The following is a 20,146-nucleotide window of genomic DNA, read 5'->3' as shown; positions in this document are numbered from 1 at the left end:
TCGCGTGTCTGCTAAGTCCGCAGGACAATGGATTTCTTAAGTTCAGCCTAACTGAAAATTTAATAACCTTTGTTTCAGGTTTAGCTCTAAAATATCTAATGTTATCTTAAATTGCAACGCAGTGTATTTCGAGTGTGAACTTCAGAATATTTTCCAGTAGTTGCTTTTTCACTACTTTGTGAGTAAAGTGGAACCACGTGTTGATCAGTAACTCTAACTAAGATCATCAATCTTAAATGCGAATGTGCGTGAGATTATAACGCCTCCCCTTAACAATATTTTTCAATATAGCAACTTTTCTTTATGTTCAACCCACGTGGGGTGTACTTTGTGAGACCAGTACCACGTGCTTATACAATTGTTTGATCCATCAGGTTAATAGTAAGACGATAGTAACCAGTTCGAGGTTTTTCTTTTGTAAATTGCTTTTCGATCTAATTTATTTTAATTATCAAAATTATTGTGGAGTTACACTATTTGTGTAAACCAAGTTGACCACGTGAAGCATGCAGTGTAATAATCAAAGTAGCCCTCAGCTATTCTTTTCGGGAAGATTTCACAGAGAGTTAGTATGAATTTAGTATACCAGTGTGTGGTAATTACATGACGGACAGGATTGCGCTACAAACGTAACTTCTTTGGGTGAAAGTTGAATCGGTTGGTTGTGGTTAATTTCCTCTCGCATACGTTTCAACGTTTTTCGTGTGTTAATTTATGAATGCAGTGTTGTATGCAGTCTTCCAATCTTGGCTCCATATTTGATGTGCTCCGTAAGATTACAGACTCACATTTTTACAATCCTAAATAAGGCACCAGCTTAGTTATGACTCATGTTTAATATGCTGAAATTTCAATGATCAATAAATTTCCGAATATAAACTGATTTATTTCTTTTTATTTAAATTCTCTTTTTTATATATATCACCGGTTGTCATATGACTATTAAAAGATTATAGTTAATGTTAGTCTGGTTGAGAATTTGGTAAGCTAGACTGGATACCTGGTAAACAGTTGCACAGTAATGCAAGGTTAAGTACCCCCGACAGCTCAAATCTTTTAAACTGCTCTTATTGTCTATCAGCACCGCCTTCATAACAAATTAATGCAACAATATTACACAGCATCATCTTGTGGATACAATAAGTATTCGTTGAAGCAGACTGTCAGATTTAGCTGCATTGTCGACTGAATACGAGTATGCGACACACAACTCCTAAGCTTAAGTCAGTGACTTAATCGGCGAGTTTGCTTCGCTTGAAGCAAGGAAACGCAAAATAAAATTATAAACACACACACACACACACACACACACACACACACATATATATATATATATATATATATATATATATATATATATATATATATATATATATATATATACACACAGTTCCGGGAATGTGATATTTTCTCAACAGCTAATTTCAGCACCGCTCTTTTATAACTAAACAATATTGATAATTTATGAGGAGCAAATAAAATTGTTCTTTATTATACGTCTTACTAAAACGGATGTACATTAGCAGCCGTAAACAGTAAGATTTTTTTGAGGAAGTTTATACAATTTGTTATTTCTTTACTACAACGATACATGTAATTTGGTGTGTGCAATATTTTTATCTGCATTCTTAATTTAAGTAATATTTTTCAGTAATGCATCATTTCTAATTAATTTGCTTACAAAATTACTAAATTTGCTAAATCTGAGCAGAATATTGTTCCCGTGCCTAAGTTATGGACTACGTACAATGTGTTGCGCTGAAGCCCGAAACATTTGACTGTACCGTCTCAAATACAAGGATGAAATATTTTGGATAAATAAAAGAATTTTTTTTTACCATCTGAACTGTCGCTGACGAACTTTTTGACAATTTGCTAGAGGAGACTGAAAAGGACACAAGTCGCCCGTCGTGTCATGGCGGCTAGACAGGGCAGATTTCGCAACAGGCAGTGCGAGTCCCGAAAACCGTTATTGTTGGAACACGCTTCGTCTAATGGAGAAACGTAACGCCGTTCTTGCCAAGACATCAGCGCAAGTCCCAAACTTGGCTACACTTCACGCAAAGTGTGGAAATCACCAGCGTGACGGAATGGCGCATCTGGACATGTTCTGGAATCAGTGCCACGACACATTTACCACACGGTTTGAGATAACTCGCAATTCATTTAACAGCTTAGTACTGATGACACATCGAGTGCCCAACCCAAGCGGCAGCTTGGCACCCAAGTAGATAAGAGGCGTTCAAGTCCAAGATTCGTATACAGGCAATATCATAATTAGCAGGAAAGGTCAGAAGAAGTCTTAAATACCGTGTCAACAGTTGCAAATGTAATTGGTAACACGAAAGTCGATCTCACACAGACTTGGAAATAAGTTAATTAGTCCCACGAGAATGGAGAATATTTTACCTAGAAGTCTAACAATGAACCTGTTGATGAACGGGAAGCAGAAAGTTCCTTCAAGATAATTTTTTCTGCATTGTCGTCCAGAAATAGGTTTTACGTTATTTACACTTACAGTAAGAGCTTCTGCTTTCTGTACGTTATTTATGATCTTCAGACGAGGGATGGTAGAAAAATAAAAGTCGTATGTACAGCTCTTGAGAATGCATTAAACAATGGTGATGAATCTGGCACCAGTGGGAAGGAACTGGAAGATGATGTTTTAATCTTTGCGCCCAATATTCCTGCTGGAAGTGCTCCTCATGCCTCGTCAGACCTACCTTATTTCCCGTAAAGCAATATGACATTTTTCTCGCGACTTTTGTAACCTTACAAAACCTCTTGACTTTACCTTTACCTGCAGCCAGTAGTGAGAGGAGATTTTTAAAACTCTAGTTGACAAAAACATGCCTTAGGTCAAGAATGTTTAGATATGATTGTGTAGAATGTCAACTGTAGCCATTGAAAATGGTACTTAGAAGTCAATAGATTCATATTCTGTTTTGAGAGAATTTGTTAAGTTAAAGGCTACCAAAAAGGTCAGTATAATGCGGCTGTCGCAACGAGCACCACCTCGGTACCAGGAAGTGCACGTGATGACCACATACTGTGGAGCAGTGAACCATTCACACAGGCAGAACGCTTCTTGGAATAAAGTGAGCTGGTCAAGACTACATGGGTGGCCGACTTCAACAGTTGCTGGCAGAGAGGTATGACTTTACTTCTGCCAACTCTTGGAAACCTACCAGGGCCTGACTGCACGGCATGTCAACAGGGCTCCTGAGGCATCTGTTAGCAACTGAGGAAGAACCTGAAAAGACTACATTTGCCTTCTAATCAGGTGCTGAAGGAAATGTCCAAGCTTGTAACTGTACAAATCCGAATTCAGCCTTTGACGATTCAGATTGTTGGTGCTAGATACTGTATCTCAAGTCCTTGGTGGCTAGGTACTGTATCTCATTATACTGCTAGCTACTGTATGTCAAGTCCTTTGGTGGCTTGTGTGCCTGCTTCACTAAATTCCAAACTTCCATTATTTTTGGGTAAATTGGCAGTTGAATCTAATTACTGAATGATATGTCACTTGTGGTGAAAAACGTCCTTGATTCATCTCTGTCAAGATCTCCACAAAAACACAATGTAGCTTGAATTTATTACATATGATAGTGGGAACTAGATCCTTGAAAGATATTGTCAATACTAACATACTGCATAAGCTATGACTGAATGGTAATTTAGGTGTTAGTAAAAATTAATGTTTGATGCATTCAGAACCTTCATAACTTGTACACTATTATGCAAGTTAGAGGAAAGATACACATTTATCGTGCATGAATTAGCACCATGTGGTCTGGCACAAGCATATAATTGCTATTTCACTTTTCATTTAAAGGAATAATTACAGTGTCCACCTCAGAAGCAATCAATATGTCTGATTATCATGTAGAGGACCTTGTTTTCATTTTTAACCTCTATAGAAGGATAGGAATGGACTGGATACAGTCATGATGGTGAGAATCCACTTAAACAGGAAATAATAACATCTCTAAATGTCAGAATGCTGACAGTAGTTGAGAGACTAGTATACTGACCCCATACTTCTCCATACTGCATCCATTGAAGTCGTTGGCAGACAATGGTGGTGGTGAGTCTCCATTGTGTAGCCTTCAGGATTCAGTGATGGAGTCACTCAGGTAGTACACTGCCAGAAGTATGTGGCAGCCACATAGTCTTGCCTAGTTATGCAATGGAAACTGGCTGGAGAAGAATCTGAGGAGAGTCGTAGTCAAAGTTAGCCCCATACTGATCAGCAAGTATTGAAGATGCTGTGGGAGTCTTAATTCATTGTCCTGATTGAGCTCCTTCTTGGGATGGTTTGTCATTACATTCCTCGGATCTTACATGATATCAAATGCACGTCTGTTTGAAACTGATACTTTGAAATACGCTTGTGCACTTTATTGTGGTGTTTGTATCATTACTGATGACCATAGTATGGAACTACTAGCACATGTCTATCCCTCTCAAATAGTACAAGGAGGGCTACCAACCATCCCTATACAAGGGATGGATCTTAATTTACAGTGTTACATGTCCTCATTCTATTAGACCCTGTGGAAAGGTTTGATTTTCAACATGGGACATTGTTGCAAAATGTGATGATCAGGCACTACCACTTTTCCCTTGCAGTCCAAATTCTGCAATAGGAACTTTCTTTCACCTTCTGGAATGGGTTGAACTACCTCCAACTGAATGCCACCTAGTTATCATCGCTTGACAACTTCAGCTAAAGAGGGATCATATTTCAAGAGTAGTTCTTCTGCACCATGAGGCTATTTGTCAAATTTTGGACTGTTTATGAGATGCAGATATGAATGAAGGCAACAAACAGAGAATGGCCACTCCTCTAATAAGAGGATGAGTTAAAAGGGGTTTCATCAGAGATTCACTGGAAATGTGCCTTTTAATCAGTGTACTAGGCCTTATAAGCAGTTGAGCACTCGCAGTACATATTAATGGACTGAGATCCGCCTCGATTGCGGAAAAGCACCTAGTGTTTACCTAGGTTTCGGTGTAGATAACTACACCTTCTTCAGAACAATAAACTCAAAAGTGTCTATAAAGACATTTGTCAATAATTAAAAGCTCAGCATAGCTATATATATTTATAAAAGAAAAAGATGACACATAAAAGTACATGTGAACCAAGTCAAAAGAATAACTTAACTTAATGGTGTACACTCCACCTCACATCAGCATGTGTTCGATGGGCCGTGTCCCATCGCAAAACGGGACACGGCCCATCGAACACATGCTGATGTGAGGTGGAGTGTACACCATTAAGTTAAGTTATTCTTTTGACTTGGTTCACATGTACTTTTATGTGTCATCTTTTTCTTTTATAAATATATAGCTATGCTGAGCTTTTAATTATTGACAAAGGTCTTTATAGACACTTTTGAGTTTATTGTTCTGAAGAAGGTGTAGTTATCTACACCGAAACCTAGGTAAACACTAGGTGTTTTTTTGCAATTGAGGCAGATCTCAGTCCATTAATATATTAACAAACGATTGCTGACGCGCTGCAATGTTGAAGGTTCTTAAACTCGCAGTACATTCACTGTTTCCTCCAAAAGCAATATGTGGCCATTGTCTGAGGAGTTTGGCAATAAGGTATCAGTTAAGTAAGATACCTGAGACACATAATGCAGTAGGGGACATTAATTGCTATCAACATAATTTTTGTCAGTACATGCAGCACTTTCTAATCATATCCAACTTCTCTCTTTACAGGCAGGCAACCTGCGACCTATAATCACTGAATATGATTCCAAGAAGAGAGGCTGTCGAACAGAACTTGCAGACCTTGTTCTTAACAAGTAAGTAATGCACTCATATGAAGTAAACTTACAGAAACAGTCTTCATGTTTCAGAGTATAAAAAAAAGTAGTATGTTTGATTAAATGCAAAAATGTAAGTAAATATCACCATAGGATCTGGTAAAATACAGACGGTGTAAAATACATCTCAAACTAATTGGTAGTGGTTGATCTATTAGTTTGGCTGATTCATAGGGAATGTAAAATGAATATACTAAAGAATTAAAGGAAAAATGTGGTTTTGAGTCAAATAGAGTCACCTGAAGAGGGAGATGCTAGATACAGCATTGATAAGCTAGAATTTAAAAAAAGCAATCAATGATATTTCAGTCACTCTAACTGAAACACGCACTATAAAAAAATGAAAACAATGACACTAGTTACATACAGGCAACACATGGCAGGAGAACTGACAACAAAATTAACTATGTTACTGACAAAATATAACAAATGTACTGAATTCCACTTTGTGTCATACGTGTGTCTGACCATATATGTAATTTACACATCTATCTTTATAAGCAATCAGTGTCTGCCACAACATGTTCTGAACTTGTTTCCATCAAGAACTCACACTCTATTAAGTGGCTGATTTTTTCTCTCCTTTTAATACATGTGTCTGATGTAACTCATCAAACTTCAACTAACTTGATGTGGCACAAATTCATGTTTTATCTGTTTCTAACTTCATTAAGATGCTGGAAACTGGCTAAAAATAGACATCCATTGCCCAAAGGATTAGAAAAGAAATCTCATCAGTAAGATTTTAATTCAGATAGTTGATGATCTGTGTTTCCACTGGCACCAATTGTACAACATCCATCGTAGCTATTGTCCACTAACACTACTTTACATATTATTTGTTACAGCAATGTCACACAACTTGCTTGTAAAATTTTAACTGTTTGTCCTTCAGTAATCCAGATAACACTCTCATAAGTGGGTGTCTCAATCCAAGACTGCAATACACAGTATGGCTTACATTATACACACAAATGTCATCAAAGACATGGTTGCATTTATTTATAACCATCAGTAAATACTAAATTCATGTTATCTGTTTCAAAGTCCCCTTGAGTGAGCTAACTATCCACTTTTTTCACAGATATAAATGTGATAAAAATGATGTTCCCATCACTGTTGCTGCTGGATCAACTACTCCACTTGTTGAAAAGCCTGCCAATGATGAGGAGCTTGGTTATAACCCCTTTGAGCATCGTGACCATCCACATCCTACCACGTAAGTATTGCTATGCAGTTTCCTTTATTTCTTGCCATATTAATAATATTATAAAAAATTACATTATGTGTGTAATGAAGATTCTTCTAAGGTTTATTATGAATAGTGATTATCATGAGCTCTCTGCTTCATCATCCACTGCACGTGCATATTTTATCTCATGATATCTCTAGCAAGCACTGTTTAACTGTTTCTATTATTTTAGTTATACACTCTGCTGACATGTCTTCTAGGGTTGACATAATTTTTTGCAGTAGACCTGCATCTATAAATTTTGAAATAATATTAACATGAAAGAAAATTACATAAACCTCAGGCTTTCATTTGATAGTGATTTCCTTTACCCTCCAGCCCTCTTTATGAGATCAAACTGAAAGAACATGTCACTGCAGAAATATGTACATAATAATTTTGTTTCTCTCAGTCAGTTCTGACATTATTATTGACTACAGCAACAAGACTTAATTTACATACTTATAAAATGCTTTAAAAGTCAAAGCCATATGCATATCTGAGTACTCTGAGGAAACTTTATTGTAGTTTTGTTCCATGTTATTCATATCTACTGGATTAGTAGATCTCCACAAGTTGGGAACATAATTTACATTCAATTTTATTAAATGTTAATATTTTTCACTTATTTCTGTTGTATACCACTGATAGATTCTGTGATTTTGAACTTTTTCAGTGACTGTGAGACACTAATACATTTGCTAAAGGGAAGTCTTGGATCAGGAATCTTGGCAATGCCTCTGGCATTCTACAATTCTGGTCTCCTGTTTGGCCTTGTTGCAATTTTCATTGTTGGTTTTGTCTGCACATACTGTGTACACATACTGGTGAGTATTTCATGTGACTTCTTGCACAAGTATTCATTTGTATATAAACAATCAATAGCTAATTTTCTAATATTAAGATTGTAAATTAGACATATATTTTGTAGCATATTTTGATGACAAATTCAGTCTCAATGACATAAGTAGAACTAGTTATATATCCCTAAAAGAAGAATTACTTTGATAATCATGTTGTTATAAGACAAAAAGCAATTTCCTGTCTTTATTACCTTCAGTTTACATAAATTTCTGAACAGGTTGTGAAATGGTTGAGCAGTTCATTAGAACTGACTGGATACTTCTGTACACTCTATTTTCTGCAGCAAGTATAACAAAAGTCTCTTTTTCAGGTGAAATGTGCACATATCCTATGTCGTAGATCCAAAGTTCCTACACTCGGCTTTTCTGAAGTAGCTGAAGCAGCATTTTTAACAGGACCACCAGTTTTGCAGAAGTTTTCGGGAATTGCAGCGTGAGTGCACATATTTATCATGAAAAATGAAATAACTTTTTTGTCAAAAAATGCAATATTAAAAAAATACTATATTCAGTTTGGATACTGAAATACTGAAAACAGACATGCTACATTCACAATTTTTTCAAAGTATTGTTCTGTATTTTCACATTTTAACTACACAATTATTGGCTACCAAATTAAAAATATTATTTGCACTGAAGTATGGTTTACAACAATAATGTAACACAAGGTATCTATTTCCTGAAAATGTATGAAATCGTTTCTGTTTCAGGGGCTGCATAAACACATTCCTGGTGATTGATTTAATAGGATGCTGCTGTGTCTACATTGTTTTTGTAGCAAAAAATATTAAACAGGTAAGAAATTAGTTAAATTTATCAAATTTTATATAACAGGCTGGCACTGTGTAACTGTTGTGTGTGTCTGTTGGCCACATTACTTACATGTAAAATCTGTGGCCTACAAATTTCTTATGTGATCTCAGTGCCAGATATGTCCAATTTATCTCTGTTAAACAGTAAAGCAAGTGCTTCCATCTTCTCCTGGCTATCTGTATTTCCATTTTCATGTTTTATTCAGTCCTGCTTCTTTCTCCAACCCCCACCCCTCATTCTGGATGTTCCTTTTTATCTCCCTGCCCTACCTCTCCCCCAAAATTAATTTCTACCAGTATCCAGAGTTTTCAGTTTACATCTACCTCCTTATAATTTGTCTTTGTTGTTTTACTTTCCATGAAATCATATAAAATCTCTTTTTACTATTTATGGTAGTTACTACTGTTACCACTATTTATGTTATACACCTAAATGTGTTACATGAAAAATCTTAATGCTTTTTTTAATAAAACAAATGTTATTAAAATTCTAGATCATATTTACATACTTATTTCTTAATATAGTCATCTTTGCAATATACATGTTTCTCCCAATGAGAGACCTGTTCATTGATACCTTTGTTGTGGAGTATTTAACTTCATTGACAGAGGTGCAGCCTTACCCTGGCTTGCACCTCTTCATCAGGTCAGAGTGAAGTCCTAAAGGTGCCCTTTCTTTAAGTTTTGGAAACAGACAAAAATCGGATGAGACCAATTCTGGACTGTTTGGAGGGCAATTGATGAGAATGAACCTGAGGCATCAGACTGTTATGGATGTCACAGTGCTTGTGCCTGGCCAGGCATTGTCATGCTGATGGAGTGAGTGCTCTATGTATGAATGAACTACATGAATTCAAAACTCAATTACGACATGCTGTTTTTCTTGCACTGACATGGTTACATTACACACCACCTTGTTACACACTACCATTCAGAGCCCTCTAGTGGCAGAGGACTGCAGAAAATAGATATAGAATGAGAATGTTAATAATGTTTGTTTTATTTAAAAAGCTTTAAGGTTTTTCACATAAAAATTTGGAAGTATTACTCTTCAACACACCCTCATAATTATTTCTAAGTGGTGCAAGACTTGTTATAACATGTGCTGTAATTAACTTAATGTAAACTATGTAAAGTACTTGGCTGGATGAGAGGATAAATAAATTAATATATGAATAAAAATAAATAGATATATGTTTTGGGTGAGGTGTACAGAATAAATGAAACTGATGCAGTATGATTTGATTGTTAATAACTGAACAGTGACTAAGCAAATCTGCAACAGTTACATGAAGGGCAGAAATATTTAAATAGGCACCTTTGACCTTTTTTTAAACAGATGATGTGTAGAAAGCATAATAATAAACAAAATAATTTTGTTTCCTCTACAGAATTTTGTATGATTCTTGCTTGCGTGTACACAATTAACAATTATACCAGTTTCAAAGTGAAAATACAGAAACATTGTGATATGAGGAAACATTTTGTTGACCTTTTTGTGTAATTCATTGTGACTTATATCACCTATAGTAATTTACTCTGTACACTTGATTTACATCTTCAGGCAAATCCTAACATATTTAAAAGATAACTCTGAATCAAAAATTTATTTGGCTTCCTACTAACATGTTGTCCAAGACCATTTATTTAGTTTGGTTGGCAATTTACTACTACAGTTTTCATGAGCCCAGATCAGATTAATATCTTTAGTATGCAATTAATAAATCCTCTCAAGCCACAAAATACATTTTTTAAATGTGTTTCACAGGTGATGTCATTCAGATTAAGTACAATGCAGTTTCACATCAATCACTGAATCCAACAATTTAGTGCTTGTTATGTAGCAAAAATACTTGTTATGCTGATATTCTATTTGGATGATGTCATTGGTGTGGCTGAATACTAGTTATATACATAAACTTTGCTGTAAAGTTCTTGTAGAGTGTAAATACCTTAGGATTAGATAACACCACTCACCAAAAAGCAGGAGCATTTAGTTCTTGATAGGCAAACACAAAACAAGGAAAACTTGCTAGCTTTCAGTGTTATCCTCTAATGAGTAAAACACAGATATACACTCACTCACACGCACAAATATCTATGGCTATGCCCCTCCATGGTGCCGGGCATAGGGCATGTATCCATGCTTGTGAGTGTGTGTGTTTGTGTATTTTACTCTAGGCCATTAAAAGATAATTCTGAAAGCTAGCAAGTTTTCCTTCTGTTGTGTATGCCTATCAACAATTCAATGCTTCTGCTTCTTGGTGAGTGGTCTCCTTTAATGTTAAATTAGTTAGATATGTAGCTGTTGTTATCTGAAGAAAAACTGAAGACACAGAGGGTATTCACAGAAATAATGAACTGTTTGAACAGTTTATTTGTGCCGGCCGTGGTGGCCGAGCAGTTCTAGGTGCTTCAGTCTGGTACTGTGCGACCGCTACTGCCGCAGGTTCGAATCCTTCCTCGGGCATGGATGTGTGTGATGTCCTTAGGTTAGTTAGGTTTAAGTAGCTCTAAGTTCTAGGGGACTGATGACCTCAGCTGTTAAGTCCCATAGTGCTCAGAGCCAGTTTTTGTTTATTTGTTGGTTGTAACTGCTTCTCTTTCTCTCATAGGTTGTTGATTTCTATTCAGAGACTGAGTGGCCTATTCAGTACTACATGCTGATAATGGCTCCTGTACTGATCCTAATCAACTGGGTTCGAAATCTGAAATACCTCTCTCCTTTCTCAATGCTGGCAAACATACTGATCAGTATTGGATTAGGAATTACCTTCTACTACATCTTCAGTGATCTGCCTTCCATCACCAACAGTGGCCTTCCTAATTTCTCCTCATGGGGACAACTACCATTGTTTTTTGGAACTGCCATTTTTGCCTTGGAAGGAATTGGAGTGGTATGTGGAAACAATCAACAATTTATGTGTGGTTTTAATGTTAAATGGTAACTCTTATTGTCAACTAATGAAAAATACTAACAGTTAAAAATGGAAACCTTCTGCATTAACCTCTTTTGTAGGATACATTCAGTTTGATTTAAATATAGAGCAGTATTCAAATTAATGAGACATTTTAAGATTTTAAGCTCAATCAGGATATACATTATTTGCACAGTTGTTTTTATGATTCTGGCAAATGAGTCATTGACTTTCACAGTAACTTGGTTTTTGCACACCAGGCTTAGTGTTAATGTTTTAATGTTTGACTAACTCACCTTCATTCTGAATGATTCTCTAAAGTACTCAACTAATATCTTATTTCAGACATTCATACACAAGTATAGCAAATGCTTTCTATCACTGTAGTAGTTGCAATATTTTTTGCTTATCTACAATACTCAGCAAAGTAATGAGACAGCATTGATGGATGATCCATGAACATATTCATATTACACAAACAGCTTCTGGTATTTTATATAAACCTCAGTGGACCAGTTTCTTAATGACTGTTGCAGTCTCTTCTCATAGTTCAAAGTACTTGTACTTTTATTCATTATATATATGCAGCCATATATATGGCACAAATGATGTACTGTCCCCATGCCTCAGTTTTTTTGAGTCTACACTTACACTCATTTCTCTGCAGCTTCAATCTTCCTCTGTTCTACCTCCCTGTCTAAGTCACAATCCATTAAACCACTTCACCATGTGCCACACAACACATCTGGTACCTGGACCAAAGGAAACTCTCTACTTCCACATCCCTATCATGTTCTTTCATTACCTCTCCCTCCCAACATGCAGCACCTGTACTTCCACTGCTCCCTGCCTGCTTTCCCTTCCTCCCACTAGACCTGACACAACTCAACACCCCTTTTAAGCAGCAGAGTTGGGATAATGTAGCCACATTTACTGTATTAGTTATCTCTGAAGGAGGAAACTGTCGAAAAGCTTAGCAACATTGCCCATAATATTTGTACTATATTACTTTTTATCTTAAGATCAATTCTTAATTTTGTTTGTTTAATTTGAATATCTTTTTGCAGGTAATGCCACTTGAAAACAGTATGAAGACACCAACACATTTTATTGGCTGCCCAGGTGTGCTCAATATTGGTATGACAGTTGTAGTGTCCCTTTACACAGCTGTCGGCTTCTTTGGCTACCTTAAATATGGTGATAAGACTGAAGGCAGCATAACACTGAACTTGCCAACAGAAGAAGTGTGAGTATTAATTCAGAGTCAGTATGGTCTTATATTATTGTTCTACATTATTTTTAATACCATCTAATGTCAAAATGTCTATTATTTGTCCAAAGTGCTTAAATATTATCTAACGCTAACTTTCTTAGCTTTAAAACAATATTAAATTTACAGCACTTCCTCAGGACACTTGCCAGCAACATATAGTGTAAACAATTATATATATATATATATATATATATATATATATATATATATATATATATATATATATATATATATATATATATAAATTCAAATAGTACACAGAAATTAGTGATCTGATTGCAAAAATAAATTTGTACTGAATACAAATACAAATCATTGTTGGATGTCACTGTATCACATTTTACAACAAGATACAATGAAGTGACAAAATGCCAATGGAACCAACTATGGAGGTCCATCTTTAGTGCGGTTTTGTTACAGTCTGGCCCAGTCAGTTAAGGTCATGATAGCGGTGGCAATTTTCTTCACATACTCACTGCAGTTCTATGTGCCCTTCGAGATCATCTGGAAGGCAACAAAACATCGTTTTGGTTCCCGCAAAACCATTGCTGAGTACATACTGAGAACGATCCTCGTTATCTGCACAGGTATGTTTGTTACAGATTTAAGTGGTTATGCAATATTAATGGCAAACACTGTAACAGCATTAATGACAATGAAACATAGTAATTTACATAAAATGCAACACAAGTTTATATTCACAAACATGTGGAATTTTACTGAGTAGCTCATTCTAACATTAAAAGTCTCCATTGCCAAATATTTACTCCATTCTTTTTTTCTAGTAATGTCGTGTCCTGCCTTTTAGTTTCTGTTCTGCTTGTGTCTCAAATTTTTCTGGCCTGCCTCTTTTCCTCTTGATATTACCACTTTTATGTATGTTTGGTCACTCAAAGGAGAAATGTTACTGTTGAACTCACCACCATTGATGAAATTATTGAAGATGGATCACAGACTTAATCCTATGGCTGCTGCAGATGTGATTGCTACATGCCAAGCTGAGAGCTGTGGTGTTAGCCCCTGATCACATCTACCCACACTAAATCCCATGTTACCAAACAGCCTGCTTTACACTGTGCTGAATATGTTTGTATGTCTCCTCCTGTTACTCTAGGATTTGCCACCACCCTCCTCCTGTTACTCTAGGATTTGCCACCACCAAGATGGACATAATTGAAGGTGTAAAAATTAGGTCCACCCCCATTAATGAGGGACATTTCCAAGGTCGGGTTTCTGTCTGCCTCAGTGGCATGGATAGCTCTACCATAGTTGCAGTCACAGAGAGAGAGGGGGGTGGAGGTGGGGTGGGGGTAATAATCAATCTGTGGAGAGGCCAGACAAATATGTAGCTCCTGAAGAGGATCAGCACCATTTTCAGTAGTTGCAGAGGCAACAGGCTGGATGATTGCCCGATCTGGCCTTGTAATATTAAACAACATAGCCTTGCTATGCTGGTACTGCAAAGAGGAGAAAGCTAGGAAAAACAACAGTCATTATATTTCCTGAAGGCATGCAACTCTACTGTATGGTTGAGTCTGGGAAAATATTACTTCATTCAGATCTCTATCTGGGAACTACTGAGGAAGACGTCATCACTAGGTAAACTGAAAGTGGCTTTCTATGGGTTTCAGTGTGCAGCATTAGATGCCTTAATTAGATAGGATGAAGTTTGACATAGTTGGAATTAGTGAAGTGTGGTGGCAGAAGAACATGACTTCTGGTCAGACGAGTTATAAAAACAAAATCAAAGATAGTGATATTGTAAAAGTAGGTCTAATAATTAGTAAGAGGATAATAAAGCAAGTAAGCATCTATGAACAGCATAATGAATGCATTATCATAGTCAACATAGACATGAAGGCAACACCTACAAGAATAATACAAGTTTATATGCCAATCAACTCCATTCATGATGAAGAAATTAAAGAATGTATGATGGGACAAATTATTCAAATAGTTAAAGAAGGCAACAATTTAATTGTGACGGGGGATTGGATTTCAGCAGTGGAAAAAAGAAGAGAAGGAAAACTAGTGAGGAGTATGGACTGGGGGAAAGAAATTATAGGGGAAGCCACCTGATGGAATTTTGTGCAGAACATAGTTTATCACTACTAATCCTTGGTTTAAACTCATGAAAGAAGATTGTACATGTGGAATAGAGCAGGAGACACTGGAATCTTTCATACTGATTACATAACAGCAAGGCAACTTCAAAACTGGATTTAAAGCTGCAAAATATTTCTAGACACTGATGTGGGTTCTGACCATAATTTGTTGGTTACAACCAGCAGTTTAAAACTGATGACATTTCAAAAAGGCAGGAAATTAAGGAAATGGGCATGAACAGCTTTAAAGAAACAGAGGCAGTTGAGAGTTTGAGAAAGAGAATTAGACAATGATTGATTGAAATAAATGGAAGATAATTGGTTAATTTTGAAAAATGAAGTAGTGAAAGCAGTATGGGATCAAACAGGCAAAGCCCAGTTGAGCTCTATTAATAACCCATGAGATAAGGTATCTAACTGACAAAAGCAGAAAATATAAAATTTCAGCAAAGGAAGAAGGCAAAATAAAATATAGATATCTAGTAAATGAGATTGACAGGAAGTGCAAAATGGCAAAGCAGAGATGGCAAGACGAGAAATGTAAGGCTGTAGAAGAATGCATAACTTGAGGAAAGACATAGGTCACCTATAGAAATATTAAAGAAACTTTGGATAAAAGCAAAGCAGCTCTATGAATATCAAGAGTTCAGATAGGAAATCAGTACCCATGTGAAAGTTACTACCACTTTCAGCTTTTCATATTTGGAAGGACTATCAATTACATCTCTTGTTGAAAGTATAATTCTACATTTGCTGTTTAGGAACATGGCTTTCAGGATATGAGGAGCAGTTATCACTTACATCAACAGCAAATAATTCATCTTCAGTGCTGCTTCCTGAGTATCTCCATGAACTCTTCCTCAGTGCAACCACAATGCCATGTCATTTTGTTTGTAGAAACGATGATGGGAAAAACATTGTGATGCCAATCCTGATTACAGTAAGATATAAAGCAAAGCTGAATGCAGCAAAAGAAGGTCACAACAAACAAAAGAATCCCAACACAATTTAATGGCAGTAACTGCAAAAAGCTACTAAGATATGGGACAGAAATTCTGCTGTGTACTTAAACATGTCTGTACCAGTGAAGAGTGCTCAGTAGTCAGAGAGGAGGTACACGTTGATCAGTAATGCTGAAGGAAAATGCAGATGTCACAATTAAGCTCTTCAGCAGCTTAGTGGGAACAGTGGGGTTTGATGAATTAATCTATCAACAGCAGTCAATGCGTTAAATTGGATAAGCCTATGGTGGAAAATTAGCTGTGTCTTTTTGGAGGCTAAATTCTAACATCAAATTTACGTAATTTATGAAAACTATAAGAAACAGATGGGTATTTGTATCCTGCTCTTTCCAAATGCAAGTCCATTGTTTTAATCATCTATGTGTTTAACTCTCTCACAACTACTATGCTCTCACTTCAAGCTTTGGAACATTTCCTCTGATAATGGGGATAATGTTTAAAAGTAACAAAACTATATATGTTGCTCCAAACATCTTTACTCTTTGTATTTATCATGTACTTCTTGTAGTATAACCACAATGTAATTTTTCACATGCCAGTAATGCAATAACAGTTGTGTCACAAATAATTTCTTGTCTATGCAATGAAACTATATGATTCATTTGACACAACACTATTCAAATTTTGAACTTAAAAGTTTCTATGCTAAGACATTATTTCATGGAATTGACTGTAAACTGAAAACTAGCACTTTAGATACATAATAAATATGGAAATCTGGAGTTACAATTATTAATGGCACATTTCTGTTGGAATATATAGCAGAGAACAATCAGTCACTCACAAATCTTGCATTATTTTTTACTGATTTTTACAAGCAATATAACTATTGTGAATCATTTCTATAAAATCACAAATTGTTTCTGAATTTCCATCCATTGCTTGCAGAATACATAAAAACTCCTATGCCATAATGTTTACAATGTTTGCCATGCCAATTGTGTGTATAAAATGGAACACTTTCTTTACAGTGGGTGTTGCAGCTGCTGTGCCAAATCTAGGACCAATAATTTCATTGGTGGGTGCTGTGTGTTTATCAACCCTTGGCCTGATGTTCCCTGCCATCATTGAATTGGCCACCTACTGGGAATCTCCTGGACTGGGGAGTTATTACTGGCGTCTCTGGAAAAACATGTTGATCATACTGTTTGGAGTACTTGGGTTTGTCACTGGAACCTGGACAAGCATACAAGAAATTGTTGAAGAGATGTAAGGATGTGAGATATTAAGGGAGAATTACTGTGGGAACTGCCTCACACATCCTACATCCGTCCGCATGCAAAGGTTGTGGGAGGCTAATCTCAGTAATCAGTAAACAGAGGCGGATTCAGAGCTTTGTCTACCTAGGTGCAGGCACCACAGGGTAGTTACAGAGTTGGTATGTGATTTATTAAAACCAACTGTGGCACTGGCATTCCCTGCCATAAGCCCTTTTGGGTGTGCCATTTCCAGTAATTTGGAAGAGATAGACTGTTAACATAGATATACATGCCTATTAGACTGCAGAGCTTGCCATATGGTGCTAATGTTTTAGTTAGTGTTATAACCATGTGGCAAGCGAAAACGGAGCTTTATTAGTGATAATGAGTTAGCAAAGAGTGCCTACAGGAAGAACTAGCTGTTTGCTGTAATGTGTTGAACACGTTTAAGCAAATTTATCTAGTCATAGCCCACAAGCATATTTAATTTATATAATGTAAAACTGCATTACATGCATTAGAAAACTGCAACATCCATTTCTTTTTGCATTGCAGTTAAAGGGCTATGCAGTAATAGGAAGAGAACCGAGTAATCCAATACCATTTTGGAGCTCAGTTAATGCAGCAACAGCTTTGTACCAAACATGACAAACTTTTAAAACCATTGGTTGTCATGCACTATAGTCTGTTCCAATGCAGTCTTTCACTGAGCCGCATTCTGTTAATGTTATTAATGGTTTCTGTAAATAAGATACGAGTTATTGTGTAAGGTGCTATCTCAATTGTTTTTTATTGTTATTTAACAAATGTGAATGTAATAATATGTAGATATAGCATGTAAAAGTTGTAAATTTTATTGGATTGAAGAGTAACCTATTTTACTCTTCTTAAATGCAGTATTTGTATACATAAATGGAAAGATAATTTTTAAGTGTTTTTGCACAGGTGGGTGGGTTGGAAATGCTGAATAGTGCCACACAACTAACACAGAGTTTGATATCAGCTTTCTCAGTGTGCTTTCTTAGAGAACTGGCATGATGTACAACTGCAGTGTGTGAAATATTTCCAATATTGTTCCTGCTTTTGTTTCTATTCATGTATAATGTGTATGCTGCTATTGCAGTTCAGAGATTAATTTACTTTGATTTCATACAATGACATAAGAACAATTTATTCACATTTTACAAAGAAACTGACATAATAAGAAACATATGTCTTTAAAATTGAAATTAACTCATTTCACCTGTTACAACAAGTTTGCAAAAAATGTCAAGAAATTTAAGAAAGGTTAAGCTCAGCAGTTAATAGAAGCCAACTGTGATAAATTGTACAATCTAAGTGAGGAATATTATCTGATATTTTCGACAAACACTGTAATGTACAAAGCAGTTATATTTTAGTAGATATATTTTTGTAATGCTGATGCTTTAAACAAAGTTCCAAAATTTAATGATGGACATGAGAAACTATATTTAAACTGTTTCACAGCTTTATACATTTTTTTAATTTCAATGATGCTCAACATACTATTTTCGAAAAAGCATTTATGTATTGAATAAAATACTGTTTGAAATCAGAATCAGCAAGAGTGATAAAACTTTTCAGTGATGTTCGCTGGTTTCTGTGGATTATTATTGCTCACTAAAATTCTTAATTATACAAATCTCTGCTGTATAAAAGCACAAGCAACTTCTGTTATGTAGCACTATTTTTCAATTTACTCTGAATACTGGTATCATGAGATTCAGAGCAGATTGTTGAATCAATTTACCAGTGGACTTAAGTGGTTCTAGTAAAACAGAAGTGAAAATAAAACACATTTTTCAAGTTAGATTTCCATGAAGCTTTTACATTTTTAATACTTTCAAGTTTTTGAACCATTACATGCATACTGCATGATAAAATCTCATAACACCAAGTTATGTTATGCTGTTGCATACAAAATAATAGTATTTTCTGCACATGTAGTTTTTTTTTACCATGAACAACACATTTCAGATATTTATTTTTAATACTTGCACCACATGGAAACCAGCTTCCTGAGTTTTAGTTGAAATAGGGTACCATATTAGCCAATAGATAATCTTTGTACTTTTGAAGCAAAGTTCCATTGTTTGATTGATACTATTGTTAAGTTTTCATGTATGAGTGAAAGAGGCTGTTGCTTCTTTATGCCATATATTTAGTGTAGATCTTTTTCTTGGTAGTCTAGTCCCATTTATTGTGTTATTTTGCATCCGGTGTGTATACTGAATGTTCCTGGCAAAGTATTTTGCTCAGAGCTCAGGAATGTTTTTTAGGTGTATTAAGTGGTACAGTGGCAGTCATGCCAAATGTTTGACATTGAACGTTATTGATAGTTGCAGGGTGTAAATTATTGGAATGCTGTGTGATTGTAAGGTGGTGCTATGAGTGAAAGAAATATGAAAAACATTTTAGTCTGCAAAAAAATATCTGCAGCTTACCAAAAAGAATGTAATTTATTGTTAAAAGCTTCATAATATTGTGCCTGTCAGCTGTGCTTGTAACTTATTGAACAGATATTCAGTGGGGATTACATGACAGAATGTGTAACATTCAATTGATCATGTATTTGTGTTACACTTACTAGCAGTTCAGATCTGACTGAATATTTATCAGGGACAACATACTTTTTTCTTTTCTTCAAAACTTAAAATTGTCTTTGTGAGTTTTTAATTTCTCTATTCATTTTTTTAAAAATCTGCAGATGTACTGATGTGACATAATACATATTATTTTACAAAACTGTGAGTGTTTTATTTGTGGTATCATCTCTTTATTGTCCTTCCTGTCTCAGAAATGCAGTTAATATAATTGATCATAACATGAAACCAGAAAGATTGTGTGTGTGATGGGGGA

The 20,146-nt window shown here is 35.7% G+C and overlaps 1 protein-coding gene across 1 annotated transcript in view; it reads left to right on the top strand.

The window, feature by feature from the left end:
- LOC126268101 (proton-coupled amino acid transporter-like protein pathetic) overlaps positions 1–20,033 on the top strand; it is a 110,710-nt gene extending 90,677 nt beyond the window's left edge. Inside the window, exons 3-11 of the mRNA XM_049973613.1 lie at positions 5,737–5,822; positions 6,928–7,062; positions 7,751–7,901; positions 8,249–8,370; positions 8,648–8,732; positions 11,365–11,646; positions 12,735–12,913; positions 13,361–13,527; positions 17,039–20,033. Of these exons, the coding sequence (XP_049829570.1) occupies positions 5,737–5,822; positions 6,928–7,062; positions 7,751–7,901; positions 8,249–8,370; positions 8,648–8,732; positions 11,365–11,646; positions 12,735–12,913; positions 13,361–13,527; positions 17,039–17,280 (1,449 nt within the window). The 3' untranslated portion in view covers positions 17,281–20,033. The remainder of the gene's footprint in view (positions 1–5,736; positions 5,823–6,927; positions 7,063–7,750; positions 7,902–8,248; positions 8,371–8,647; positions 8,733–11,364; positions 11,647–12,734; positions 12,914–13,360; positions 13,528–17,038) is intronic.
- The last annotated feature ends 113 nt before the right edge of the window (positions 20,034–20,146 follow it).

This window comes from Schistocerca gregaria, chromosome 4 (genome assembly GCF_023897955.1).
Source record: "Schistocerca gregaria isolate iqSchGreg1 chromosome 4, iqSchGreg1.2, whole genome shotgun sequence".
Classification (NCBI taxonomy): Eukaryota; Metazoa; Arthropoda; class Insecta; order Orthoptera; family Acrididae; genus Schistocerca; species Schistocerca gregaria.
Note: the sequence above shows the minus strand (reverse complement) of the source record. Positions and strands in the feature narration are given on the sequence as shown.